This window comes from Piliocolobus tephrosceles, chromosome 21 (assembly GCF_002776525.5).
Source record: "Piliocolobus tephrosceles isolate RC106 chromosome 21, ASM277652v3, whole genome shotgun sequence".
Taxonomy (NCBI): Eukaryota; Metazoa; Chordata; class Mammalia; order Primates; family Cercopithecidae; genus Piliocolobus; species Piliocolobus tephrosceles.
Genome location: NC_045454.1, coordinates 3,949,886 through 3,975,053, shown reverse-complemented (window position 1 = coordinate 3,975,053; position 25,168 = coordinate 3,949,886). Strand labels below are relative to the sequence as shown.

General features: G+C 46.1%; 2 protein-coding genes across 3 annotated transcripts; both read right to left on the bottom strand.

The window, feature by feature from the left end:
• Positions 1-4,818: 4,818 nt before the first annotated feature.
• ZNF551 (zinc finger protein 551) lies at positions 4,819-12,887 on the bottom strand. Of its 2 annotated transcripts, XM_023184452.2 has the most exons (3): positions 12,628-12,887; positions 9,523-9,646; positions 4,819-8,431 (listed from the first exon to the last, which is right to left on the bottom strand). In XM_023184452.2, exons 1-3 carry the CDS (start codon positions 12,658-12,660, stop codon positions 6,627-6,629), a joined length of 1,962 nt encoding a protein of 653 aa, XP_023040220.1. In that variant the 5' UTR covers positions 12,661-12,887; the 3' UTR covers positions 4,819-6,626. The 2 variants fall into 2 exon arrangements, with proteins under 2 accessions (XP_023040220.1, XP_023040221.1); XM_023184453.2 differs by lacking the exon at positions 9,523-9,646 and having other exon boundaries at positions 12,628-12,883.
• A 9,389-nt stretch (positions 12,888-22,276) lies between these two features.
• On the bottom strand, positions 22,277-25,168 carry ZSCAN4 (zinc finger and SCAN domain containing 4). Its single transcript, XM_023184321.1, has 3 exons — positions 24,696-25,168; positions 23,129-23,294; positions 22,277-23,042 (listed from the first exon to the last, which is right to left on the bottom strand). Exons 1-3 carry the CDS (start codon positions 25,083-25,085, stop codon positions 22,303-22,305), a joined length of 1,296 nt encoding a protein of 431 aa, XP_023040089.1. The 5' UTR covers positions 25,086-25,168; the 3' UTR covers positions 22,277-22,302.

Sequence of the window (25,168 nt, the reverse complement as noted above, 5' to 3'; positions counted from 1 at the left end):
TCCCGAGTAGCTGGGACTACAGGCGCCCACCTCGTCGCCCAGCTAGTTTTTTGTATTTTTTAGTAGAGACGGGGTTTCACCGTATTAGCCAGGATGGTCTCGATCTCCTGACCTCGTGATCCGCCCATCTCAGCCTCCCAAAGTGCTGGGATTACAGGCTTGAGCCACCGCGCCCGGCCAAGTTCATTATATCTCAATAAAACTGTTTAAAAACCAAATATTTAAAACTTGCCACTTCCTGATTATTTTACTGTTTTATTGTCATCTTTACTCTTCTGGCTATCTGTGGATACTCTATCAGTGTATTGGAAACAGACTACAAAGGTATGTTACCAGAAAGTCTTCCCAACTGCAGGTTCAGTGACATCAATATGGCAGTTTGAAATTGACCACGGCAGCCGGGTGCCGTGGCTCATGCCTGTAATCCCAGCACTTCGAAAGGCCAAGGCGGGAGGATCACATGGTCAGGAGTTTGAGACCAGCCTGGCCAATACGGTGAAACTCTGTCTCTACTACAAACATAAAAATTAGCCAGGCGCGGTGGTGGGTGCCTATAGTCCCAGCTACTCAGGAGGCTAAGGCAGGAGAATCGCTTGAACTAGGAAGGTGGAAGTTGCAGTGAGCCAGGATCGTACCACTGCACTCCAGCCTGGGTGACAGAGTGAGACTATGTCTCCAAAAAAAAAAGGAAAAAGAAATTGACCATGGCTGGGCTTGGAAGAGTAGGGTAACCTTAGCCTTGTGGATCCATGGCCTGAGAGGGGGTAAGAGGGTTGGGGGTGAGTTAAGAGTAGGGTCACAGAAAGGAGGGAGTGACATCTTGATGCAACAGCGCGACTGTATGCTTAGCTGAGGAGTTCTATTGTTGAAAGAAGGCATGAACAAACAAAACTTTTACCAAAGTGAGTTCTTGTTCACGCTACCCACATGTCACTCCAAAACTCCTGTTTTTCACACTTTGTACAGACAGGCCTTCCAGGACTGTAGGACACGCTTGAACACACCAGTGTTGGGACTGGGATTCTTTACTTCCCTCCTTTATGTAGCTTGCATAAATGTTTCCTCAGGGCCTCTTACACTATGATCTTCCTAGGAACTGGGACCACAGTAGTGAATAGGAAAAAAGGCCTTGGCTTTCTCAAACCTTAGAATCTAGTAGGGAAGATGGGAGATTTAATAAGTAGTTTTTTGTTTTTTTGTTTTTTTTTGAGACGGAGTCTCACTCTGTCTCCTGGGCTGGAGTGCAGTGGCCAGATCTCAGCTCACTGCAAGCTCCGCCTCCTGGGTTTATGCCATTCTCCTGCCTCAGCCTCCCCAGTAGCTGGGACTACAGGCGCCCGCCACCTCGCCCGGCTAGTTTTTTGTATTTTTTAGTAGAGACGGGGTTTCACCATGTTAGCCAGAATTGTCTCGATCTCCTGACCTCGTGATCCGCCCGTCTTGGCCTCCCAAAGTGCTGGGATTACAGGCTTGAGCCACCGCGCCCGGCCAATAAGTAGTTTTAATAAAATGCTCACACTATGTAGGCACTCAGTGAATGTCTGCTTAATGAAACCAAAAGTATTGCTATAAATATATCTATGTGTATATAGTTCTAACCTTATAACCACGACCTATCTAAAATCACCAAATAAGGATAGACTAAAAATCAAAAAGAATATTGACTATAACACGAGCATTTACATCAAGGAAATTGGCAAAGACTACAAAGCTAGTTTTAATTTAATACATTATTGAATGCTTAGACTTAAGAAAGTGACAGAGAACATGTTAATGCAGATTAAAAATAAAAAATGTATGGGAAATACAGGCATTATATTGTGCACAAAAAATTGAGGAAAAGGCCAAGTGCAGTGGCTCATGCTCTGTAATCTCAGCACTTCAGGCGGCAGAGGTGGGAAAAATGCTTAAGGCCAGGGGTTAAAAGATTAGCCTGGGAGACCTTGTCTACACCCACTCTCTCACACACACACACACACACACACGCACACACGCAAATTCTGGAACAAGTGGTGAGGAATTTTACACCCATTCACACACACACACACACACATACACACACACGTAAATTCTGGAACAAGTGGTGAGGAATTTTTAAGAGAAAATTAAAAATTAGGGCCAGGCACGGGTGGTTCAGACCTGTAACCCCAGCACTTTGGGAGGCCGAGGTGTTTGCCCGACCAGCGTGGAAAAACCCTGTCTGTACTAAAAATACAAAAATGGGTTGTGTGTGGTGGTGCACACCTGTAGTCCCAGCTACCTGGGAGCCTGAGGCATGAGAATTATTTGAACCTGGGAGGCAGAGGGTGCTGTGAGCCGAGATTGTGACACTGTACTCCAGCCTGGGCAACAGAGCAAGACTCTGTCTCAAAATAAACAAATAAAAATCAATAAACAATAATTTTTAAAAATGGAGGGCCGGGCATGGTGGCTCACATCTGTAGTCCCAGCTCTTTAGGAGACCAATGCAGGAGGATCTCTTGAGTCCAGGAGTTCAACACTAGCCTGGGCAATATGGCAAAACTCCATCTCTACAAAAATAAAAAATTAGCCAGGCAGTTAGCCATGTGCCTGTAGTCCCAGCTACTTGAGAGGCTGAGGCAGCAGGATCCCTTGAGCCTGGGATGTCAAGCTGCAGTGAGCCGTGATGGCACCACTGCACTCTGCCTAGGCGGCAGAGTGACACCCTGTCGAAAGAAAGAAAGAAAGAAAGAAAGAAAGAGAGAGAGAGAGAGAGAGAGAAAGAAAGAAAGAAACAAAAGAAAAGAAAGGAGAGAGAGAGAGAAAGAGAGAAAGAAAGAAAAGAAAAGAAAGAAAGAAAGAAAGAAAGAAAGAAAGAAAGAAAGAAAGAAAGGAAAGAAAGAAAAGAAAAAGAGAGAGAAAAAAAAATCCTCCATACCATAGAAGAATGAGTGAGGAAAATTCCAACATGTCTTTGTTACTAAAGATAGTTACTCTGCACTGTGTTTTTATTTTTAAAAAAAAATATAAATAAACTGGGCTGGGCATGATGGCTCACACCTGTAATCCCAGCACTTTGGGAGGTTGATGCGAGTGGATCACAAGGTCAGAGTTCGAGACTAGCCTGACCAAAATAGTGAAACCCCGTCTCTACTAAAAATACAGAAAATAGCTGGGCATAATGGCATGCGCCTGTAATCCTAGCTACTCAGGAGGCTGAGACAGGAGAATCGCTTGAACCTGGGAGGCGGAAGTTGCAGTGAGCTGAGATCATGCCACTGTACTCCAGCCTGGGTGACAGAGCAAGACTCTGTCTCAAAATACATAAATAAATAAAAAATAAATAAACGAACGAACAAACTCATCTAAAAAAAGTGGGGAAAACATAAGAACAGATATTTTACCAAAGAAGTTACACAGGTGGCAAACAAAAACATTAAAAAATGCTCAATATCATAAAGTTTTAGGGAAATGCAATGAAAACCACAGTGAGACACCACTATTCATATACTGAAAGAGCTAAAATAAAAAAGATTAGCCACATGAAGCACTGGCGGGGATGTAAAGGAACTGGGACTCTCATACACTCTTGGTGAGACTACAATAGGAAACATCCATTTAGATCAAATTTGGCATTTCTTAAAACATTAAACATTCACCTACATTGTAACTAAGACATTACAGTTTGAGTTATTAACACAAGGAAAATAAAACACATATCCATATAAAGAAATGAATTCAAGTATTTACAGCAGCTTTATTCGTAATATACAAAAATCTATAAATAATATAAATGCGGCCGGGTGCGGTGGCTCAAGCCTGTAATCCCAGCACTTTGGGAGGCGGAGACGGGCGGATCACGAGGTCAGGAGATCGAAACCATCCTGGCTAACACAGTGAAACCCCGTCTCTACTAAAAAATACAAAAAACTAGCCGGACGAGGTGGCGGGCGCCTGTAGTCCCAGCTACTCGGGAGGCTGAGGCAGGAGAATGGCGTGAACCCGGGAGGCGGAGTTTGCAGTGAGCTGAGATCCGGCCACTGCACTCCAGTCTGGGCGACAGAGCGAGACTCTGCCTCAAAAAAAAAAAAAATAATAATAATAATAATATAAATGCCCCTAAACACATGGATAAACAGTACTTATCCATAGAAGAGCATGATACTCAGCAATACAAAGATTCATCATTTTTGAATCTCAAAATAATTATACAGCATGAAAACCAGTCAGAAAAAAAGTAGCCGGGCGCGGTGGCTCAAGCCTGTAATCCCAGCACTTTGGGAGGCTGAGACGGGTGGATCACGAGGTCAGGAGATCGAGACCATCCTGGCTAACACGGTGAAACCCCGTCTCTACTAAAAAATACAAAAACACTAGCCGGGCGAGGTGGCAGGCGCCTGTAGTCCCAGCTACTCGGGAGGCTGAGGCAGGAGAATGGCGTAAACCCGGGAGGCGGAGCTTGCAGTGAGCTGAGATCCGGTCACTGCACTCCAGCCTGGGCAACAGAGCGCCAGACTCCGTCTCAAAAAAAAAAAAAAAAAAAAAGTATATGTGTGTGTGTGTGTGTGTGTATCTCAGTAAAAATTCCATAAAATGCAAACTAATTTACCGTAAAGGAAATCAGTTGACTCTGAAGAGCTGGGGAAGGGAGAAAGATTATAAAAGGATACAAGGTAAATATATGGGTGATACATAAATTCATTTTTATGGTTATGATGATGGTTTCATGGCTTTACCAAACTGTACACTTTGGATATGTGTACCTTGTTGCATGTCAGTTATACAAATTAGACCTTCATAAAGCTTTAAAAAGTGGCTCAAAATTAAGAGCCTAGCTGTTCCATTTTTTTTTTTTTAAATCAGGTTGGCAACCTGATACGAACTTCACCATCTCTCTCTCCTCATGCCCTGAGAGAGGCAACCTTGCCTCAGGGGCAGCAAATTGGCAAGCAATGAAGACTGTTGCCACCTGAATTAATAGGAATGTTGGCTGAGTCACAAAAGCCACATCCCTGGACTACAGAATGATCCTTCTCTCTATTCTTGTTCTCCTACCTACGTAACAATGGCCTTGAGGTGAACAGCCCAGAGAGGATACAAGGAGCCACGAAACCTTTATAGACCTTTACCTTTTTTTTTTTTTTTTTTTTGGAGACGGAGTCTCACTTTGTCGCCTGGGCTGGAGTGCAGTGGCGCAATCTCAGCTCACTGCAACTTCCGCCTTCTGGGTTCAAGCGATTCTCCTGCCTCAGCCTCCTGAGTGGCTGGGACTACAGGCGCATGCTGCCACGCCTGGCTAATTTTTTGTATTTTAGTAGAGATGGGGTTTCACCATGTTGCCCAGGCTGGTCCTGAACTCCTGAGCTCAGGCAATCCGCCCACCTTGGCCTCCCAAAGTGCTAGGATTACAGGCGTAAGCCACCGTGCCTGGCCAGACTATTTTCTGATAATGATCTCAGTGACAGTAAACAGAAGATCCTGAGAATTTCTGTATGCACTGATCCCACACAACCATATTCACTGGAAAATTTGTAGATGGACTTTTAGAAGAGGCATTTCATCTAATTTACTGCATTCTCCACTCCCCATTTACCTGGAGTTTCTGTCCCAATTACAGTTGCTCCTGTAATTTCACCTCTACGCCTATAGTCTGACAACAAATGGCACAAGTCTACACTGACTTATACGTCACGGCACATGGCTCCTTTGCAGGACCTGGGAAATAGATTCCCCTCAACAGTGCTAGGAATTATGTGGATCTCTTGTGGACAACTGAACAAAATTCATGTTCACAGAAGCAATGGGGATTGTCACAACTGCCTCTTTTTCATGGTGACCTGTGACCTGACAAAAATGGCACCAGGCCACAATACAGGAACACAAAGCCTTACAGTTTTTACTCTGAGGCCTTGGGCAGCAGGCCAATTAGACCAATACAGGACAAAGAGCTGTCTTCTGCCATCACATTGTCCCTTCTGAGCACAGAAAATTTGAGATCTCCACAAAATCTATTCACCCCTTCATGCTGATATCACTATTCTGCTTACAAGTCATTCTATGCAATGAATAGAACCCCCAAGATTAAAGGTGCATAATTTTTAAAACCTTTACAAAAAGATTATAAATCGGACCAATGTGCACCAAGCAGTTTCCAGGCTGCTGAATCAGAATCTGGAAAAATTCATTACTAGCATCATGTGAGACCAACGATGTTCCTAAAAAAGGTAATCCTTCTTAGAAAGTTGACAGCACAATTCAGATTCTCTGGATCATAACTGGGTCAAGTCTATACTCTAAAGTCAGAGAAAAGACAATGAGGACCCCCTACATGCTTGGGCTATTAATAATTTCCCCAAGCAAATGGGAGAGTACAGAGGTTTGCTTCTTTGAGCACTGTGGGGAGGTGACTCATGCACACGGTGTGCACCTGCCAGGTGGTAGGGGTGAAATGGCTTCAGCCTCCGAAACTGGCAGTGACATATATCAGGCTATAGGCCTGGGCAGATCAGAAATTATAATGAACCACCTCAGAGCTTCCCACATACCTGAAACTTACGAAGAATACCCTACTGTGGATGCTCAAAGTTTAAATTTAGGAAGATGGCTACCACAGTCTCCTCCAGTGCTGTTATACTGAATAAAGAAATAGCGCATTCCCTTCACATTTAAGGCCTTTCTTCAGTGTGAACTCTCCGATGTCGAATGAGGTTAGATTTGCGGCTAAAGGATTTCCCACATTCACTGCATTCATAAGGCCTTTCTCCAGTGTGAACTCTTTGGTGCTGAATAAGGTCAGATTTGTGGGTAAAGGGTTTCCCACATTCCCTGCACTCATAAGGCCTTTCTCCAGTGTGACCTCTCTGGTGTTGAATGAGGCTAGAGCTCTGGCTAAAGGATTTCCCACATTCACTACATTCATAAGGCCTTTCTCCAGTGTGAACTCTCTGGTGTTGAATGAGGCTAGCGCTTTGGCTAAAAGCCTTTCCACATTCACTACATTCATAAGGCCTTTCTCCAGTATGAAGTCTCCGGTGCTGAATAAGGCCAGAGCGCTGTCTAAAAGATTTGCCACATTCATTGCACTCATAAGGTCTTGTGCCAGTATGAATTCTCCGATGTTGAATGAGGTCAGATTTGCGGGTAAAGGATTTTCCACATTCACTGCATTCATAAGGCCTTTCTCCAGTGTGAACTCTTTGGTGTTGAATCAGGATAAATTTGCGGCTAAAAGATTTCTCACATTCACTGCACTCATAAGGCCTATCACCAGTGTGAATGCTGCGGTGTCGAATCAGGTTAGAGAACTGTCTAAAGAATTTCCCACATTCACTGCATTCATAAGGTCTTTCTCCACTGTGAATTCTCTCGTGTTGAATGAGTTCCGATTTGCAGCTAAAAGATTTCCCACAATCACTGCACTGATAAGGCATTTCTCCAGTGTGAACTCTTCTATGTCGAATGAGATTGAAGATTTGTCTAAAAGATTTCCCACATTCACAGCACTGATAAGGCCTTTCTCCAGAGTGAACTCTCTGGTGTCGAAAAAGGCTAGAGCTTTGTCTAAAGGATTTCCCGCACTCACCACATTCATAAGGCCTTTCTCCAGTGTGAACTCTCTGATGTTCAATGAGGTTAGATTTGTAGCTAAAGGTTTTCCTACATTCACCACACTCATAACGCACTCCTCCAGTGTGACGTCTCTGGTGGTGAATGAATTCAGATTTACTGATAAAGGCTTTCTCACGATCACTGCATTCATAAGGCCTTTCTCCAGTGTGAATTATCTTGTGTAAGATTAGGTGGCACTTTTTGCTAAAGGATTCCTCACTTTCACTACACTCAAACGTCTTTTGTCCACTGTGAATTTGCTGGTGCTGAACAAGTGTGTGCTTGCAGGTGAAGGCTTTCTCACATTTGCTACACTCATAAAGCCCTTCTTCAGAGCAGACACTCTGATGCTGAACAAGTGTGTGTTTGTGGCTTGAGGCTCTTCCGTATTCACCCCACTTGTAATAACTTTTTGCATTGAAAAATGCCTGTAGATGCTTGCTGCTGCTACTGTGTGGCTCCTCACCACTGGGAGTGGCTTGGTGTTGGAGTAGGTCCATGGAGGCTGGGAAGTCCTTCCCACAGGTGAAATAATTCAACACATGGAATCTGCAGCCTGTCACAAATGTGGCCTCATCCACATTCCCTTTCCAGGGCTCTTCTTCACTGTAATGCTTTTGATGCTGGTGAAGGTCAGCACTGAAGCAGAAGCCTCTCACGCTTGTGCCACCCAAGTACGACTTTTGCACAGGGCATGTGGTTTGGTGCCCAGCCTCAGGCAAAATGTCTTTCAAGACTGGGACACACATCTTAATCTCACTGAGAGATTTCTGGGGGGGTGTATCGCCCTTAGAAGTCCTGACCTGTGTAGATACACTCTGCTCAGAAGCTATCACCTCATTCTCCGTTCCATGGCAATAACCTGAAAGCAGAGAAATGCTGATGAAATGCATGCTGACTTCCATGGAAGGTGAAAGATGTATCACAAAAATGTGTGAGACACAAGAACTGAGTGCATGGAACTGTTCTGGGAACAACGGAACTGGGGAGGAATAGGCTGCTTTGTAAGTACTGGGCTTTTGAAGATTATAGAGATGTCATCTCATCACGCAAAGGACACAAGGATAAGGTACAGCACAGGAGGAGGAGGGTCTCCAACTCACTCTCTGCCAAAGCCCTCAGCAAGACTTTGTCTGCTAGTGATGTATGTGCTATGCAGAAGACTACTGTTGTCCAGTCCTAGGAAAATCCAATTGAAACTGGGTAGCTGGTGATCAAGGAGGACTATTTGAGGCTGTGTGCATACCTCACAACACAGTGAGTCAAGACTGAAGAACACTGAAAAGAAGTGAGCAGTGGAGAGGACAAGTGACACATTGAGACCAAGAGGGTAGAGGCAGCCAAACGCTGGAAGTGGCAGATGAAATGACAATTCGGCACAGTGTTGTATACGGAAGCAGAAGTAGAAACGAGGTATGGCCAGTGGCACTTGCACCAAAATGCTGCTGGACACAAAATGCTGCTGATATGATTCTAACACAATCATGATGTCATGCCCTTCCCCAGCTGCCACTCACTGGGGCCAGGCCTCCTCTGAGACCACCTTGCCTTCTTCACTCCGTGAAGCAACTAGGGTTCTCCCTGCAGCCCTCATTGTGCTACCACCTAACACATTAATGATGTAAGTCTTAAGGAAAGAGAGGACAAGGGAGTGACCAGCACTCACAAAAAACACTCAAAGGAGAGTCTTGTAAAAAGAGCTCCGCAGTTCATGTAAGTAGTAACTATGACAATGCCTGCAATTTCTGATATAAGTGGACATACAGAAATGGCAGCTAGAGGAAAAGGGCAGAAACTGGGCCACAAGGTACCATGAATCTGTACACGGTCATCCTGACAGGGGGAAGACAAGAAAAACAAGATCCACTAGGCTGACAGTAAGACTCCTGAGACAGAGGTAACTCTCGGGGTCAAAAAGAAAAGCAGACACTGGGAGGGATGCTAGGACCTTACCCAGGGATGTTACATGTGCAAAGTTCTCCAGCATCACATCGCAGTACAGGAACCTCTGAGACTCATCAAGGAGCTCCCACTCTTCTTGGGAGAAATAAATGGCCACATCCTCAAAGGTCATACCCTGTCACAGCAGGAATAGTTCAATCCACGATCAGACCCGGCGTTCATTATCCTCTTGCCCCCAGCATCCATCCCCGGGTCACCCTATTGCCCACCTCAGCGGAGATAACCAGCCACAGTGCCACCGATGCCTACTCTCTCCCCACAGTTTCACTGATACCGAGTCCTTGAATAGCAACAACAGGTGTGTGAACAGATAGATGCTATCTAAACTCTGGGCTTGGCAGGTAGGCTATACCTCTCACAAACACCAGTTAGAGAGAGAGGTGGCCATAGAGAGGGTGTGTGATCTGACGTTTATCTTGTCAGGCAAAACCCGTGAAGTCCCCAAGATTCATCTTCCAAGACACAACACGGGCTCACCCTTTACCCCTATGACTCCAGTTCATGGCCCTCAGTTTATTCTCTCTCTTCTCATGCACATCACTCTTTGAACCACACCTGTCTCACACAGCTGCATTCCTACATCCACAACCTCAAAGGTCACACAGCTTTTCCATGATCGGGACGGTTCATTCCATGATCAGTATCTCTCCATTCCATAATCAGTATCTCTCCATTCAATGATCAGTATCTCTCCTAGGAACCCAAATTTATCCCCTCTTCATCGATCCCCTGTTCATCCTTCTCTCCATCTTCTCATTTGAAAGAATACAACAGGGCCCAGGGACAATGATGCCCCCTCTCTTATGGTCCCATTGGTCATTGTGTTCTCCCACAGCAACAACAGGCAGGTGGGCAACTATCTAAGCTCCGAGCCTACCATGCAAGGAACCACGATCTCTTGTCTTCCAGGATAGTTTCCTTACGAGAGATTGTGGATCCTTGCATGGCAAGAGAGGGGGCATCAGTGCCACTGGGCCCTGTTGTATTCTTTCAAATGAGAAGATGGAGAGAAGGATGTGGATCTCACCAAGGATCTCAGATAACCTGTGGATCTCAGATAACCAAGGCCTCTTCCACTTCTGGGCTGTGACTGCTGTCCCCCAACCAGTCACAGCCTTCCTCTCTACAACTACCACTAATTCAAGGTCCAAGCCCAGTAGCTCTCTACCCCTGGCCCAGTGAGTCCCACAGATGGCCAATTATGCTCCTAAGATAATGTGACAGCCTGACTGAAATTTCCCAGATCCCACCAAGAGTTAATATAAAATCCTGGTGAGTCTGCAGAAAGGTGAATATGCACCAGTCCTAGCATCATCCTGTCTGTGTAACTCCTATGCCTCTACATCCGTCTCATGTCTACTCACCCCTGAGAAGCCTTGGCCACATGCTAGATCATAATCTCTCTCTGACCCTCCCCATGAACACTTCTGTCCAAGACCTGTGTTGCAACACCTCACACAACCAGGGGCTCAGGCAGGAGACCAGTCCTTGACCTTCCCCTCCCCTTCCTGGGCAACTATTATTATCACTGTGAGCAGGCTTCCCCTCTACTAAATGTGATCCACAACTCCATTCTGGCCCACAGATTGTCCACTACCTTTTGGAAAAGTCTCCATTCCGAATCTCTCCTCACTGTTCCCGACCTACGGTTCCAGCAGCCCATGAACCATTCTCTGAAAGCTCTCATAGTCTCAACAGGTCAAAAATAAAACTTCTGATATCTCAAATGAAAACTACTCCTACTATGGACTTCCCCATCTTAGTTGATGGAGCTTCCACCCTTCGAACTGCCAAAATAAAACCTTTGAGTCACCCCTGATTCCACTCATCCTCAAAATTAAAATTTCAGGCAGCCCTACTTATAAAATGAATCCAGAATCCAAGTGCTTCTCACATCTTCACAGCCACCATATTGGCCCAGCTACTATCACATTCACCTGGACTATCCCAGCAGTCTCCTCCCAGGTCTTCCCCCCTATCTTTCAGTCAGCTTCCCATGCTGCAGCCACAGGGAGCCTAATAAGACCTGAGCCAGATCACCTCCCTCCTCCACTCCAAACCTCCCACTGTTACAATTAAGTATCGAACAGACAACTCATCTTCTCAGGGAACCCTTCCCAGTCTGACTTCTACCACACTGCTCCCTGTTCTCATGAGAAGAAAATAATTGTAGGTTCCTGAACCATCTCAGCCTCCTCTCCAAACCTTTGCATATACCGGTAACTATGCCTTGGACAACCTTCTACACTTCCTTTCCCCCAGCTGCCAACAGCTTCATATAAACTAATCTAGACTTAGGACTCTGGGCTCTGTATTTGCTCAAAGTCCCAGGGCCCAAGGCTAAACGAGAGGCGGGAGAGCAGTCCAAGAACACCACTAGTTCAGAGACCATAATGGGTGAAGTGAGGACCAGTCACACACACACACACACACACACACACACCACTCACCAGTTAGGCTCCATAAGCCATTCTACAGTTAAGGAACTCTATGGAAACGTAAAAGCCACGAGAGTCAGGCAAAGACATACAGGTTCCACAGGCTCAGGTCGCCCAATGACCCTGACCCACTTTTGGAGCCAGGTGGCCTGGGCTGGCGGCACTATTTCCGCACCTCAGTCCTCAGTGCTGACTTTACCAGCTGCGTGAGCTTGGACAAGAACTCAGTCTTCCCATGCCTAACTACTATTACCTAGCTTCGGCCTGTTCTTCCCCTGAGCAACTTTTGGATAGCTTTAGGAAATCCTAGCCCGGCGTCTCTATCTGTTCACAAATCTCGAAGGCTGCCAGTGTCCTCAGAACGGTCAAATTCCTCAGGTGCAACCCTGCCTCACTCTATGTTCCTGCAGACCCGAGATGGACCGCAGGCTACGGAATCCCCCCCGGCTTAGTTACAGCTCCAAGTTCTGCACGCGTCAGTACCCTGCCCGTCACACTGCCGTACACACTGGGCGTCAGAAACGAGACCCACCCACGAGCGCCTTCTTGTCCAGGGCACTGGGGCCTGGGCTGCAGAGCTGTGAGCAGGCATCCCTCACTAGGCCTTAGGGCTTCTGCTGGGGGAGGGCAGGCGAGACCCGGAGGACGCAGCACTCACCTGAGCCGGGTCCCTCGGCGCGACTGCCGCCATTGAACTCCGTCGACTAGGCGGTGAGTGGCGGCCGACCGGGGCGGGCGTTCGAACACAGCAGTTCCTATCCCGAGCCTGGCACAGCTCACCCGAGGTGGCGTGGCAGAACCTCAGGCCCACCTTCGCGCCTTCGCTGTCCCGTCCCTCAGTCGCGACCCAAACTGCAGAGACTGGCGCACCGGACAGACAGGAGAAACGCCAAAATGACCGCCACGAGGAGGACGCCGGAAGTTCCGGCCCGTCGCTCTGCGCATGCACGGAGGTGCCCCTATCCTGGGCTGTCATTGGCTCAACTCCGCTTCCGTTTAGCGCTCTGCACTCTGGATAATGTAGTTGCCAAAACGCCACAGAGCTCTTCCGAGTGTGTCCACTGCTTTGACCTCTGCGAACGTGGATTCTGAGGTGCTGTGCCCAGTGCAGGGAAATGGCGACTTGGGCCTCCAGGGGAGAGGGAGGTATTTACCCCCTTCTTAAACGGGCTTTTCCCAGATTTCTGGGGAGTGTTTTCTGTAACTGATCACTTAAGTGTTTAGAGACATTATTTCAGACTCCACGAAGATCAGCGTGTCCCTAGAGGCAAAAAATATTATTTCAGGGGGTTGGGCGCGGTGACCCACGCCTGTAATCCCAGCACTTTAGAAGGCCGAGGAGGGCGGATCACCTGAAGTCAGGAGTTCGAAACCAGGCTTGCCAACATGGCGAAACCCCATCTCTACTAAAAATAAAAAAATTAGTCGGGCGGCCCGGGCGCGGTGGCTCACGCCTGTAATCTCAGCACTTTGGGAGGCCGAGGTGGGCGGATCACGTGGTCAGGAGTTCGAGACCAGCCTGGCCAACATGGTGAAACCCCATCTCTACTAAAAATATAAAAATTAGCAGGGTGTGGTGGCCAGCGCCTGTAATCCCAGCTACTCGGGAGGCTGAGGCAGGAGAATCAGGAGAATCGTTTGAACCTGGGAGGCAGCGGTTGCAGTGAGTCGAGATTGCGCCACTGCACCCTAGCCTGGGTGAAAGGGGGAGACTTTGTCTCCAAAAAAAAAAAAATTGGGGGCCGGGCGCGGTGGCTCAAGCCTGTAATCCCAGCACTTTGGGAGGCCGAGACGGGCGGATCACGAGGTCGGGAGATCGAGACCATCCTGGCTAACATGGTGAAACCCCGTCTCTACTAAAAAATACAAAAAACTAGCCGGGCGCGGTGGCGGGCGCCTGTAGTCCCAGCTACTCGGGAGGCTGAGGCAGGAGAATGGTGTAAACCCGGGAGGCGGAGCTTGCAGTGAGCTGAGATCCGGCCACGGCACTCCAGCCTGGGCGACAGAGCGAGACTCCGTCTCAAAAAAAAAAAAAAAAATTGGATTTTGGAGCATTTTGGATTTTAGATTTTTGGCTCAGGGATTTTCAACCTGTATTTTTTTCTCATTCAATAGGTTTCTCTTTCACTTTGTTATTAATGTTTGATATACTAAAGTTTTAATTTTCATTTAGTCTAATTGGTCTATTTTTCTTTTGTCACATGTGTATTTGGTGTCAAATCCAAGAAATTATGGCCAAATTCAATGTCATAAAACTTTCACCCTATATTTTCTTTTAAGTGTTTTATAGTTTTGGGTCTTATGTTTAGGTTTTTACTCCATTTTGAGTTCATTCGTGTTTTTGGTGTTAGGTAAGGGTTCACCTTCATTCCTTAGCATGTGAATATTTAGTTTTCCCAGCATAATTTGCTGAAAAGATCATCATTTCCCCATTGAGTGGTCTTGGTAGCCTTGTTGAAGATCATTTGACCATATACATTACTATACATTACTATTGCAAATGAAATTGTTTTCTTAATTTCCTTTTCATATTTTTCATTGTTAGTGTATGGAAAGGCATATGAGTTTTACATGTTGACTTTTGCATGTTGACTGTGAATTCAGCTACACAGACGAATTTGTCTATCAGTTCTTTTTTTTTTTTTTTTCCAGATGGAGTCTCGCTCTGTTGGCCAGGCTGGAGTACAATGGCTTGATCTCGGCTCACCACAACTTCCACCTCCCGGATTCAAGCAATTCTTCTGCCTCAGCCTCCCAGATAGCTGGGACTACAGGGGCCAGCCACCATGCCTGGCTAATTTCTGTATTTTCAGTAGAGACGGGGTTTCACCATGTTGGCCAGGATGGTCTTGAACTCCTGACCTCGTGATCTGCCTGCGTTGGCCTCCCAAAGTGCTGGGATTATAGGCGTGAGCCACTGCGCTTGGCCTGTCTTGCTCTGTTGTCCACGCTGGAGTGCAGTGGCACGATCTCAGCTCACTACATCCTCTGCCTCCCAGGTTCAAGCAATTCTCCTGCTTCAGCCTCCCGAGTAGCTGGGATTACAAGCATGTACCACCACGCCCAGCTAATTTTTGTATTTTTTAATTAATCAAAGTTGCCAGCAAAAAAAAAAAAAAAATTATTAATTCTTCCCTTAGAAGTTACAACAAACATCTTTTTAAAAATTTTTTGAGCCTGTCACCCAGGCTGTAGCGCAGTGGTCTGATCTCAGCTCACTGCAACCTCTGCCTCCCGGGCTCAAGTGATCCTCTCATCTCAACCTCCCAAGTAGCTGGGATTACAGAAGCATGCCGCCAAACCCAGCTAATTTTTTTTGTATTTTTTGTACAGAGGAGGTTTTGCCTTATTGCGCAGGCTGTTCTCAAACTCCTGGACTCAAGTGATCTGCCCGCCTCAGCCTGACAAAGTGCTGGGATTACAGGCATGAGCCACCATGACCAGCCTAAACATCTTTAATCTAATTTGACCTTCAAATAACTACTGGATTGCTTCACATGTAATGCAGGGACCCTGTAACAGGACCTTTGGGGATGAATTTTTCAGTATTTGTGTGAGAAAAGCTTTATTCTCCTCCACCTTTGAAAGATAACATTGCTGGATATAGATATTAGGGTGGGGTTTTATTTTTCGTTCTAAATTTTGAACATTTCACTCCATTCCCTTCTGGATTATCTGGTTTCTGACAAGAATTCTACTCTAATTCTCATCCTTGTTCCTCTGTAGGTAAAGTGCCCTATCCCACCTCCATCTTCTTTCAATAATTTCTCTATCTTTGGCCTTCTGTAGTTTGAATATGATGTACATAGTTGTAGGTTTTTGGTATTTACTCTGCTTCCTCTTCTCTGAGATTTCTGAATCTGTGGTTTGGTGTCTATGATTAATTTTGGACCTCCAAGTGGAGGTTGCAGTGAGCCAAGATCACACCACGGCATTGCAGCCTGGGCGACAGAGCAACACTCTGCCTCAAAAAAAAAAAAAAAAAGCTGGGTACGGTGGCTCACACCTGTAATCCCAGCAGCACTTTGGGAGGCCGAGGTGGGTAGATCATCTGAGGTTGGGAGTTCGAGACCAGCCTGACCAACATGGAGAAACCCCATCTCTACTAAAAATACAAAATTAGCCAGGCATGGTGGCACATGCCTGTAATCTGGAGGTTTCAGTGAGCCGAGATCTCTCCACTGCACTCCAGCCTGGGTGACAGAAAGAGACTCTGTGTCAAAAAAAAAAAAAAAAGTAACTTTTGTTAATACCAGTGGATTTAAATTATGCTTAGACATTTGTCTGCTTTTATTAATAAGATAATACATTATCTTTTGTAATCCAGCACCATAGTAAATTACATTAATCTATTTTCTTTTCTTTTTTGAGACGGAGTCTCGCTCTGTTGCCAGGCTGGAGTGCAGTGGCGCAATCCCAGCTCACTACAACTTCCATGTTGGTCAGGCTGGTCTTGAACTCCCAACCTCAGAAGATCCACCCGCCTCAACCTCCGAAAGTGCTGGGATTACAGACTTGAGCCACTGTGCCTGACTTCTGTCACTCAGGCTGGAGTGCTATGGTGTGATCACCATGTTGGCCAGGATGGTCTCGATCTCTTGACCTTGTGATCTGCCCACCTCAGCCTCCCCAAGTGCTGGGATTACAGGCATGAGCCACTGTACCCAGCCTCTATTTTCTAATAATAATCCTTGCATCCTGGGGATCAACTCAGGATGTATGACATCTTTATTCATTGTTAATTTTACTAGCAAATAGGATTGTTGCATCTATATTCATGAGTAGGTTTGGTGATTAAATGTCATCTCTCAGGGTTTTTTATATTTAAGCTTTTACAATAAAGTTATACTAGGCTTATAGAGTAAATTGATATTTTCTATTATCTGCAAGATTTGGAATATATTTGATTATTTCATTGAGTATTTGACAGAACTCACCTCTTCTATATCTTGCAGGGTCTGGAATTTGATTTTGGAGATTATATTACGAAACAGGTGGTTACAGTTTATGATAGTTTGCTCAGGGAAGTCTCTCTGAGAGAATAACTTTCGGGACATGAAAGAGACAACGATGCAGACTTTGTGGACATTTTGGATTACATCATTCCAGAGAGTGGAGAATATCAATGCAGAGTCCCCAAAATAAGAGTATTTTTTGAGGCTCTGCAGTTACCGGGGACAATGCTCCAGGCAGAGGGAAGTCCAAGGGTAGAGAGTGGGAAATGGGAAAGAAGCTGACATTTTCAGAACAGCTTAACTGAAAGTAGTGAGTAAAGGAATAATGCAAGGAAGGTCACAGATGTGGTAAGTCAGGTCTGCTGGTGTAGGGCCATGTCTGACGCGAGGTGATCAAATCTTATGAGAATTCCTGGAGGCGGCCTAACAGGAAAAAGAGCTCATTTCAGCATTGGAGACAGAGCCGTCAACAAGACAGACCTTGCTAAATGGGCAGGAGAATGTCAGATGACCCTAAAGGTTCTGATGACAGTAAAGTAGAATGAAATTATAGAGATGGGGTGACTCTATGAGATGGGAGAGTTCCCTTGACCCTTGACCCCTTTGCAGGACGTAACAGGGGTGTGGCTTGCTTACTCAGTGCCCCAGGCGCCCCAAGCTCAAACGCTAGCCAGAGTGGGAGCATGCAGGTGAGTGGGTGCAGGAGCCTGGTGAGTGGTGCAGGAATGAACCCTGTACTGGCCTGGAGCAGCGTCCAGGGGTTGCCCGCAACCTCTGGAGCCCTGGAGGGCCTGTGTTAAAAACAATGTTTTGTTGGGGTTTTTTTGAGACAGAGTCTCACACTGTCACCCAGGCTGGAGTGCAATGGTGTGGTCTCAGCTTACTGCAACCTTTGCCACCCAGGTTCAAGTGATTCTCCTGCCTCGGCCTCCTGAGTAGCTGGGACTACAAGCACATGCCACCACACCTGACTAATTTTTGTATTTTTAGTAGAGACGGGCTTTCACTGTGTTGGCCAGGCTGGTCTCAAACTCCTGACCTCGTGGTCTGCCTGCCACTGCCTCCCAAAGTGCTGGGATTACAGATGTGAGCCATCACACCCGGCCAAAAACACAATATTCTTCTATCAGTTGCCTCCCATGGATGGCTAAGTGATAGCCAGTTCAGTGGAGAGTCAGGGTGACAGCCTTTTACACCCTGCCCTCTTGGTACCTCGGTTCTTGCCTGGTGTCTAGGAAGAATCCCGTCAGGCCAACTTGAAGGATAGTGAATGCGGAGATTTTATTAAGCAGTGGAAGTAGCTCTCAGCAGAAGGGGAGCGGGAAAGGGGATGCTGCCGAAGGTGATTGTTACCTCAAGCCAGGCCATCTCCACCAGACTCCTCTCCGAAGTCCTGCTGTCTGAAGTTAAGCCACGCCCATCCCTAGTCTCCAGCTCAGTTGCTTCTCCTCTCGACTTCAGCCTGCTTGTCTCTCTGCCTGCTGAGGTCTGGGGTTTATATGGGCACAGGAAAGGGGGGTGGGTAGGCCAAAAAAGTAACATTTGGGCAGGAAAACAGGGACAACTGTTCTCATTTACGGCCAGGGTTTCCAGGCTTGAGGGTGGAGTCTTTGCCAGGGAACCACCCTCTTCTACCCAGCATTTCCTTGCCTCCTGTATCATTTACATGGGAAGGGCTGTCAGGACAGTGGAGGCGGCCTGGGATGAAGTGGATTACACGGATTACAAATGAATAAGAAAATCTTCGGCCGGGCGCGGTGCCTGACGCCTGTTATCCCAGCACTTTGGGAGGCCGAGGAGGGCAGATCATGAGGTCAGAAGATCGAGACCAGCCTGGCTAACAGAGAAATCCCGTCGTATAGACACAAAAAATACAAAAAAATACAAAAAAATTGGCTGGGCGTGGTGGCGGGCGCCTGTAGTCTCAGATACTCGGGAGGCTGAGGCAGGAGAATGGCGTGAACCCGGAAGGCAGAGCTTGCAGTGAGCCGAGATCGCACCACGGCACTCCAGCCTGGGCGACAGAGCAAGACTCCGTCTCAGAAAAAAAAGAAAAGAAAAGAAATATAAATACAACTCCTAAGGAGAAACATGGACTCTCTACTGCAAAGGGTAAGCCACTTCCAGCTAGAATAAAGGATGGCAATTGTAATGATAAGCCCAGTGGTATTTTTGCTTCCTCTGGTAGGGAAGCCCTGTCTTTCCCAGCGTAAGAGAGGAAATTCCAAATACACAAAACTCCGGGAATGAGTTCCGAAGCCCCAAGGCAGTTGAGCTCGAAGGAAGCTCCGGAGGGAGTCCAGGAGTCTGTGCAGTGCTGGCGGACACTAGATCCCAGAAGGTAACGCGTGGCTGGATGCCGACGACTACAACTCCCAGAGGCCACTAGAATCCTGGCTCCGGACGGACGTTTCAGGAGACCGCGGCCCTCGATCACCGCGTTCCACTCGGACCTGTCGCCTCAGTTTCCAGCCCAGCTTTCCTCCTCTGCCCGTCGGGGGGGACTCACATTCACCGCCTTCTGTCTCCACAGTGCGGCTCATCGGGCGGTCCCATATGCCCCTGCGCAGAACTCACCACCTACTTCAGCTCCCAGAGAGCAATGCGCGCCGTGTAATGCAGTACAAGTCCCAGAAGCCTTTGTGCCAACATTTTCATCCGGGGACTTTAAGCCCAGAGTCAGCAGCGGGAGGCCTTGGGTATCAGTGAAAGCTGGCTGTGATCACTGACAGGGTAGAGATATAATAACTGATGTGAGGCGTTGGGTGGAGGCCAGGGGTTATTGTTTTATTTGTGATTGCAGGACCCGTAAAACACCCAGTAAAATCAGACTGGCAGCTGGTGTGTCAGAGAGAACCGTCAGATACACATTAAGCCTGCAGAATATAAACCTATTTTCTATGCAGGGGGTGAGGAGGGAAAGAACTTTGTTTACCCCCCTTGTCCTACCGGCTGACTCCAATAAACTGTACTCAGGGTTTGGATATTAAAATCAAAGCATTCAATGGCTCACTCCTTTAGGCCCAGCTGCTCGGGAAGCCGAGGCTGGGAGTTTGGCGGGAGTATTGTTTGAGCCTAGGAGTTGGAGACCAGCCTGGGCAACATAGCAAGAGCCTGTCTCTACAAAAAATACAAAAATTAGTAGTGGCTCACCTGTAACTCCAGCTATTCGGGAAGCTGAGATAGTAGGATCCCTTGAGGCCAGGAGGCCGGGGGTGCAGTGAGCTCTGATGGCACCACTGCACTCCAGCTTCGGCAACAGAGCCAGACCCTGTCTGAAAAGAAAACCAAAGCAGTAGCCATATCTAGTGTTGCAGAAGACATGGACATTAAGTTTTTACCTTGCTGATGGTGCTGTAATAGATTGAAAAACCACTTTGACAGTTTTCCCCTGCTTCATACAGATCTTTGCAAACAAAACTTTTCCTTCCTGTGGACCGATAAGCAGGTGCCAGAATGCTCACAATAGCAAAATACCCGGAGACGGTCCAGGAAAGAGGATGGATGCACAGGCTTCTCTGCACAGTGCAGCCTTATCCGCAGCAGCCCGACAGTTCTCCGTTCTTAAGGCGGTGGAATCAGAGAAGCATCATAATTTATGCTGCAGAATTCCCCCCTTCCATCCTTTAGGCCGTTTCTACAGGGCACCTTCTAGTTTGTCAGTTGGATTGAACCCCAGTTACCTAGTGGAAACCAACTCACACATGTATCCCCCAAAATCGACTAGCATATGCATTGCTATTTCAGCTTTGCCCGGAATTCTTTTTCTCCAAACTGACCTTTTAAACTGGTTCCAGAAATAAGCTTCCCTTGCTCCCATCTCCATCATCTTGAAAGAAATTAACGCGGAAAAAGGACTTTTCTGGTAACTATCTGCCAATAAAATAGCAATCTGCAACTTTCAATCACCAGTCGTATTCAGGTCAAGTTTAGCTATTAATTTCTCATAAATTGTAAATATTATAATATCATTTACATATGCAAGTTTGCTTTCATAATCTAAGACCTGCTTCCAGATTTCCACCTCTGTTCCACCCATTTTGAGGTCCACGTGGCTGCACCAGAGTTAAAGGGTGTGGTGTAAGGACAGGAGAGAAGTCAGGAAAAGCCTCAGTGGAGTATGGTGAGCTGGTGTTTGTGTCCTCAGTGTGGAACTCATTGCCTTTTAATGTGGGCACATTGCTGGATTTTAAAGAATAATGCCAGGCCCTGTGGCTCACACCTATAATTCCAGCACTTTAGGAGGCCATGGTGGGAGGATAGTTTGAGACCAATCTGGGCAACATAGCGAGATCCTGTCTTTACAAAAAAAATTTTTTTTTTTTTAAATTAGCCAGGTGTGGTGTTGTGCTCCTGTGGTCCCAGCTAATTGGGAGGCTAAGGTGGGAGGATCTTGTGAGCCTAGGAGTTTGCGGCTGCAGTGACCTAAGATGGTGCCACTGCACTCTGGCCTAGGTGAAAGAACAAGACCTTGGCCGGACACAGTGGCCCACGCCTGTAATCCCAGCACTTTAGGAGGCTGAGGCAGGTGGATCACCTGAGGTCGGGAGTTCGAGACCAGCCTGACCAACATGGAGAAACCCTGTCTCTACCAAAAATACAAAATTAGCCAGGTGTGGTGGCACATGCCTATAATCCCAGCTACTTGGGAGGCTGAGGCAGGAGAATTGCTAGAACCTGGGAGGTTGAGGTTGTGGTGAGCCAAGATCGTGTTATTGCACTCCAGCTTGGGCAACAAGAGTGAAACTCCGTCCAAAAAAAAAGAAAGAAAGAAAAGAAAGAGCAAGACCCCAACTCTTTATTTGTATTTTTATTTTTTGAGACAGTTTCACTCTTCTCACCTAGGCTGGCGTGCAATGGTGAGATCTCAGCTTACTTCAACCTCTGTCTCCCAGGTTCAAGCAATTCTCCTGCCTCAGCCTCCCAAGTAGTTGGGATTACAAGTGCCCCATGCACCATCACGCCCTGCTGATTTTTGTATTTTTAGTAGAGACAGGGTTTCACCATGTTGGCCAGGCTGGTCTCGAACTCCTGACCTCAGGTGATCTGCTGGCCTTGGCCTCCCAAAGTGCTCGGATTACAGGCATGAGCCACCATGGCCGGCCCCATCTCATTTTTTTTAAAAAAGGATATCAACATTATGGATTCATTCATTTATTCAACAGAAATTTATTGGTTCTTGGAAACATTCCACTTTCCCAACCACTTGGAATACTTTCGTGAACAAAACTAACAAATTCCATGCTCTCCTTAGCCTTACATTTTAATGAAGCAAGACAATAAATTGAAAGCATAATCAGGAAATTATATACCAAGTAGATAAATATGGAAATATACATACTTGCATACATATTTATATACATTATCAGAGCAGCAGCTTAGGAAGCTTCTGGTGTGGAGGGAACAGTTGGCAGGGTAATTTTCTCGTGAGTCCTCATATGGCGGTGGTATGTGGATGACTGGCGGTAGCTTGTCTTACAATAGGGACATGTATAAGGCTTTTCTCCTGTGTGGATTCTCTCATGAGACCGCAGGTTGGTTTTGTGGCTGAAGGACTTTTCACACATGCTGCATGTAAAAGGTTTCTCTCCTGTGTGAATTATCTGATGCACACGTAGGTCTGATATCTGGAAGAAGCCTTTTTGACACTCGGGACAAACAAATGGCCTCTCATTCCTGTGTCTTCTCTGGTGAGCTAATAAGTGACAGAGATACTTAAAGACCTTGGGGCATTCTTCACATTTGTATGATTTTCGGACTCCATGGGATCCTTTCTGATGTACCTCACATGTGGAGTTCCCCTCATTGCTCTGGTGGGTAGGGGCAGACTCAGGGGATGACTGCTCTGGCTGAGAGAGAAACCCTGCTCCCATCTCCATAGGGACACCTTGAAAAATAATTCCATTTATGGACCCTTCCTGGGATCCAGCAGTGACTAGCTCTGTTCTTCTTGAGTTGTATGGGTCGTCAGAAGAAACATCTGCCTCTTCACGCCTAGGGCCATTCTCTTCCTGGATGATGATTAGAGAAACTATTTGATTGTCTTCATTAATATTACTTTCATTTACTTGAGTAGTTTTCAAAGAACTGTTGCAGCCATCTTGTTCATCTCCATGTCCTGTGAAAATAGACAGTCATTGAAGTTGTGCTCAAGAAGGGGTCCACATAGAACACCCCTCAGTTGTGCAGATTCACCTGACTTACCTTGTCCTGTTTCTAAGGAAGTACCTTGGGAAGTCTGGAAGGGTGTCCCCATGTTTGCTTCTCTTGGGGTTTTGGCAGACACTTGTTTTGTGAGATGAACAATGACATCTTTTAAGGGCATATTGTCAGAAAAGAGAGCTTCCTGTCCCTGCATGTGGACATGGACCTGTAACGAAAGCCAGATCACTGTTGTATCTGAATCTGTTGTGTAGCAGAAGACTTTTTGGAAAAGTGGCCCTTAACAGGCTCTCACAAACTCCCTCAAGTATTGGCTACCACATATTTTGTCCACCGTCTCTGATGGTGTTATTCTTGTTACTACAAGCTCTTATGTTTAATAAAGTCACATGGACATTGAATTTACAAGTACTGAATCATTTCCCCTAGGAGGAATTCAGAGTTAGTTCCTGTGAGCTTCTGGCCACATTATTTTTGTCAATTGATCAATACATGAGTTTGTTTTATGTGTGTATATGTTCAAAGACACCTCATTTAATATATATTTATTGATTAATTCTGAACTCAGAGGATTCAACACACGTATTATCTCTATAATACATAGCAACTTCCTTGCACTTAGGAAGACTAGACAGTGTTTCAGCATTTTACTTCAGTGTCACTTTAAACAACAAAGTTATCAATACAAAGCATAAAAGTGTGAAAATGTGCCACTAAATAGACTGTGAAAAGGACACTTATTTACACTGTAGGAACCAATATAGGAAGCGAGGTTGTGGCCTTGTTCAACCTCACCTGGAAACATGCACCTAAGGTGACTCAAATATTTTACCACTCTGTACATATCTGAAAATGATGGAGAAGATGCCTCAGGTATTTATTTTAAGCTTACAAATAAATTTTAGCAATTTTGCAAATATGGGCCCTGAGAATAAGGATCTACTGTAGTAGTTCTTTAGAATGTCTTTCTTGATTAGGGTTCCCTGACAGAAGAACCAGCTCTTATCAAGACATTTCTTCCTCAACCTTGAGGTCTTCATTTAAATGTCAATTTCAGGCCAGTCTCACACCTGTAATCCTAGCACTTTGGGAGGCTGAGGCAGGAGGATCACTTGAGGCCAGGAGTTTGAGACCAGCCCAGCTAACATGGTGAAACCCTGTCTCTATAAAAAATACAAAAATTAGCCAGGCTTGGTGGAGCACGCCTGTAATCCCAGCTACTCTGGAAGCTGAGGCATGAGAATGGCTTGTGCCTGGGAGGCATGGGTTGCAGTGAGCCGAGATCATGCCACTGCACTCCAGCCTGGGCAACAGAAAAAAAAAAAGTTAATTTCTCTGCCATTATACAGACCAAAATTAACTTAATCAAACGTCAATATGTTTGGCTCCTATATGTCCTACAGAATAAAAAGATATACACCTTTTTGCTTTTTTTCTTGAGAACTTAGGACATTGAAGATTATTCTTTGTGAGAATGGTGGGAGAGTGTGAGCTGACTAATAACTGGACCTCCAATAGCTTCTCTAACTTCCAGACAACTCTAACTGACTGTGATTTATTTCTTACTTTCCTTTGTCCCTCATCCCAGAAGTCAGAACACTGTACTCACTAAGGCAGGTGGATTTATGATGTCATCAGTCAGGCCTTCCATGAATCTCTCCAGGTTTTTGCCACTTGATTTCCATTTCTCTTTCACACTGGCTTTGTCATTGCAGTGGCCACCAATCATAAACTGCTCCAGGACTAGTAGAGAAATAATTTCATCTTTGCTGTGCTTTTCTGGTTGCAGCCATGAGTGAAAGATCCTATAAAGTCTTTGCAATTCCTGCCTTGCATATGAATTATTGCTGTCTTGAAATGAATTGAGCATCGTTCTTGAGAATTCAGAAATCCCTTCTTCTCTAGCAGGTCCTTGACTTTGTGGAAACTCTGAATTTTCTGATCCAAGATTATTCTCGGATGGTTCACGCTGAAATATGGTTCTTAGATCTAAAGCCATTCTTAGCAATAAATCTCAGAGAGACTTAACTTTGATGATTCAGTCCCTTGAGTCTCCAGGGATTTCTTTCAACAGTTGGTGGA

Bases quoted from the DNA above. Each gene is read 5' to 3' on its own strand.
- ZNF551 (XM_023184452.2), bottom strand. From the start codon at position 12,660: ATGGCGGCAGTCGCGCCGAGGGACCCGGCTCAG. The intron at 9,647-12,627 runs GTGAGTGCTGCG...CTGCTGTGACAG, and splicing joins CGCCGAGGGACCCGGCTCAG to GGTATGACCTTTGAGGATGT. The intron at 8,432-9,522 runs GTAAGGTCCTAG...CTCTGCTTTCAG, and splicing joins TGCACATGTAACATCCCTGG to GTTATTGCCATGGAACGGAG.
- ZSCAN4 (XM_023184321.1), bottom strand. From the start codon at position 25,085: ATGGCTTTAGATCTAAGAACCATATTTCAGCGTGAACCATCCGAGAAT. The intron at 23,295-24,695 runs GTGAGTACAGTG...CTTTCGTTACAG, and splicing joins TCATAAATCCACCTGCCTTA to GTCCATGTCCACATGCAGGG. The intron at 23,043-23,128 runs GTAAGTCAGGTG...CTATTTTCACAG, and splicing joins TTCCTTAGAAACAGGACAAG to GACATGGAGATGAACAAGAT.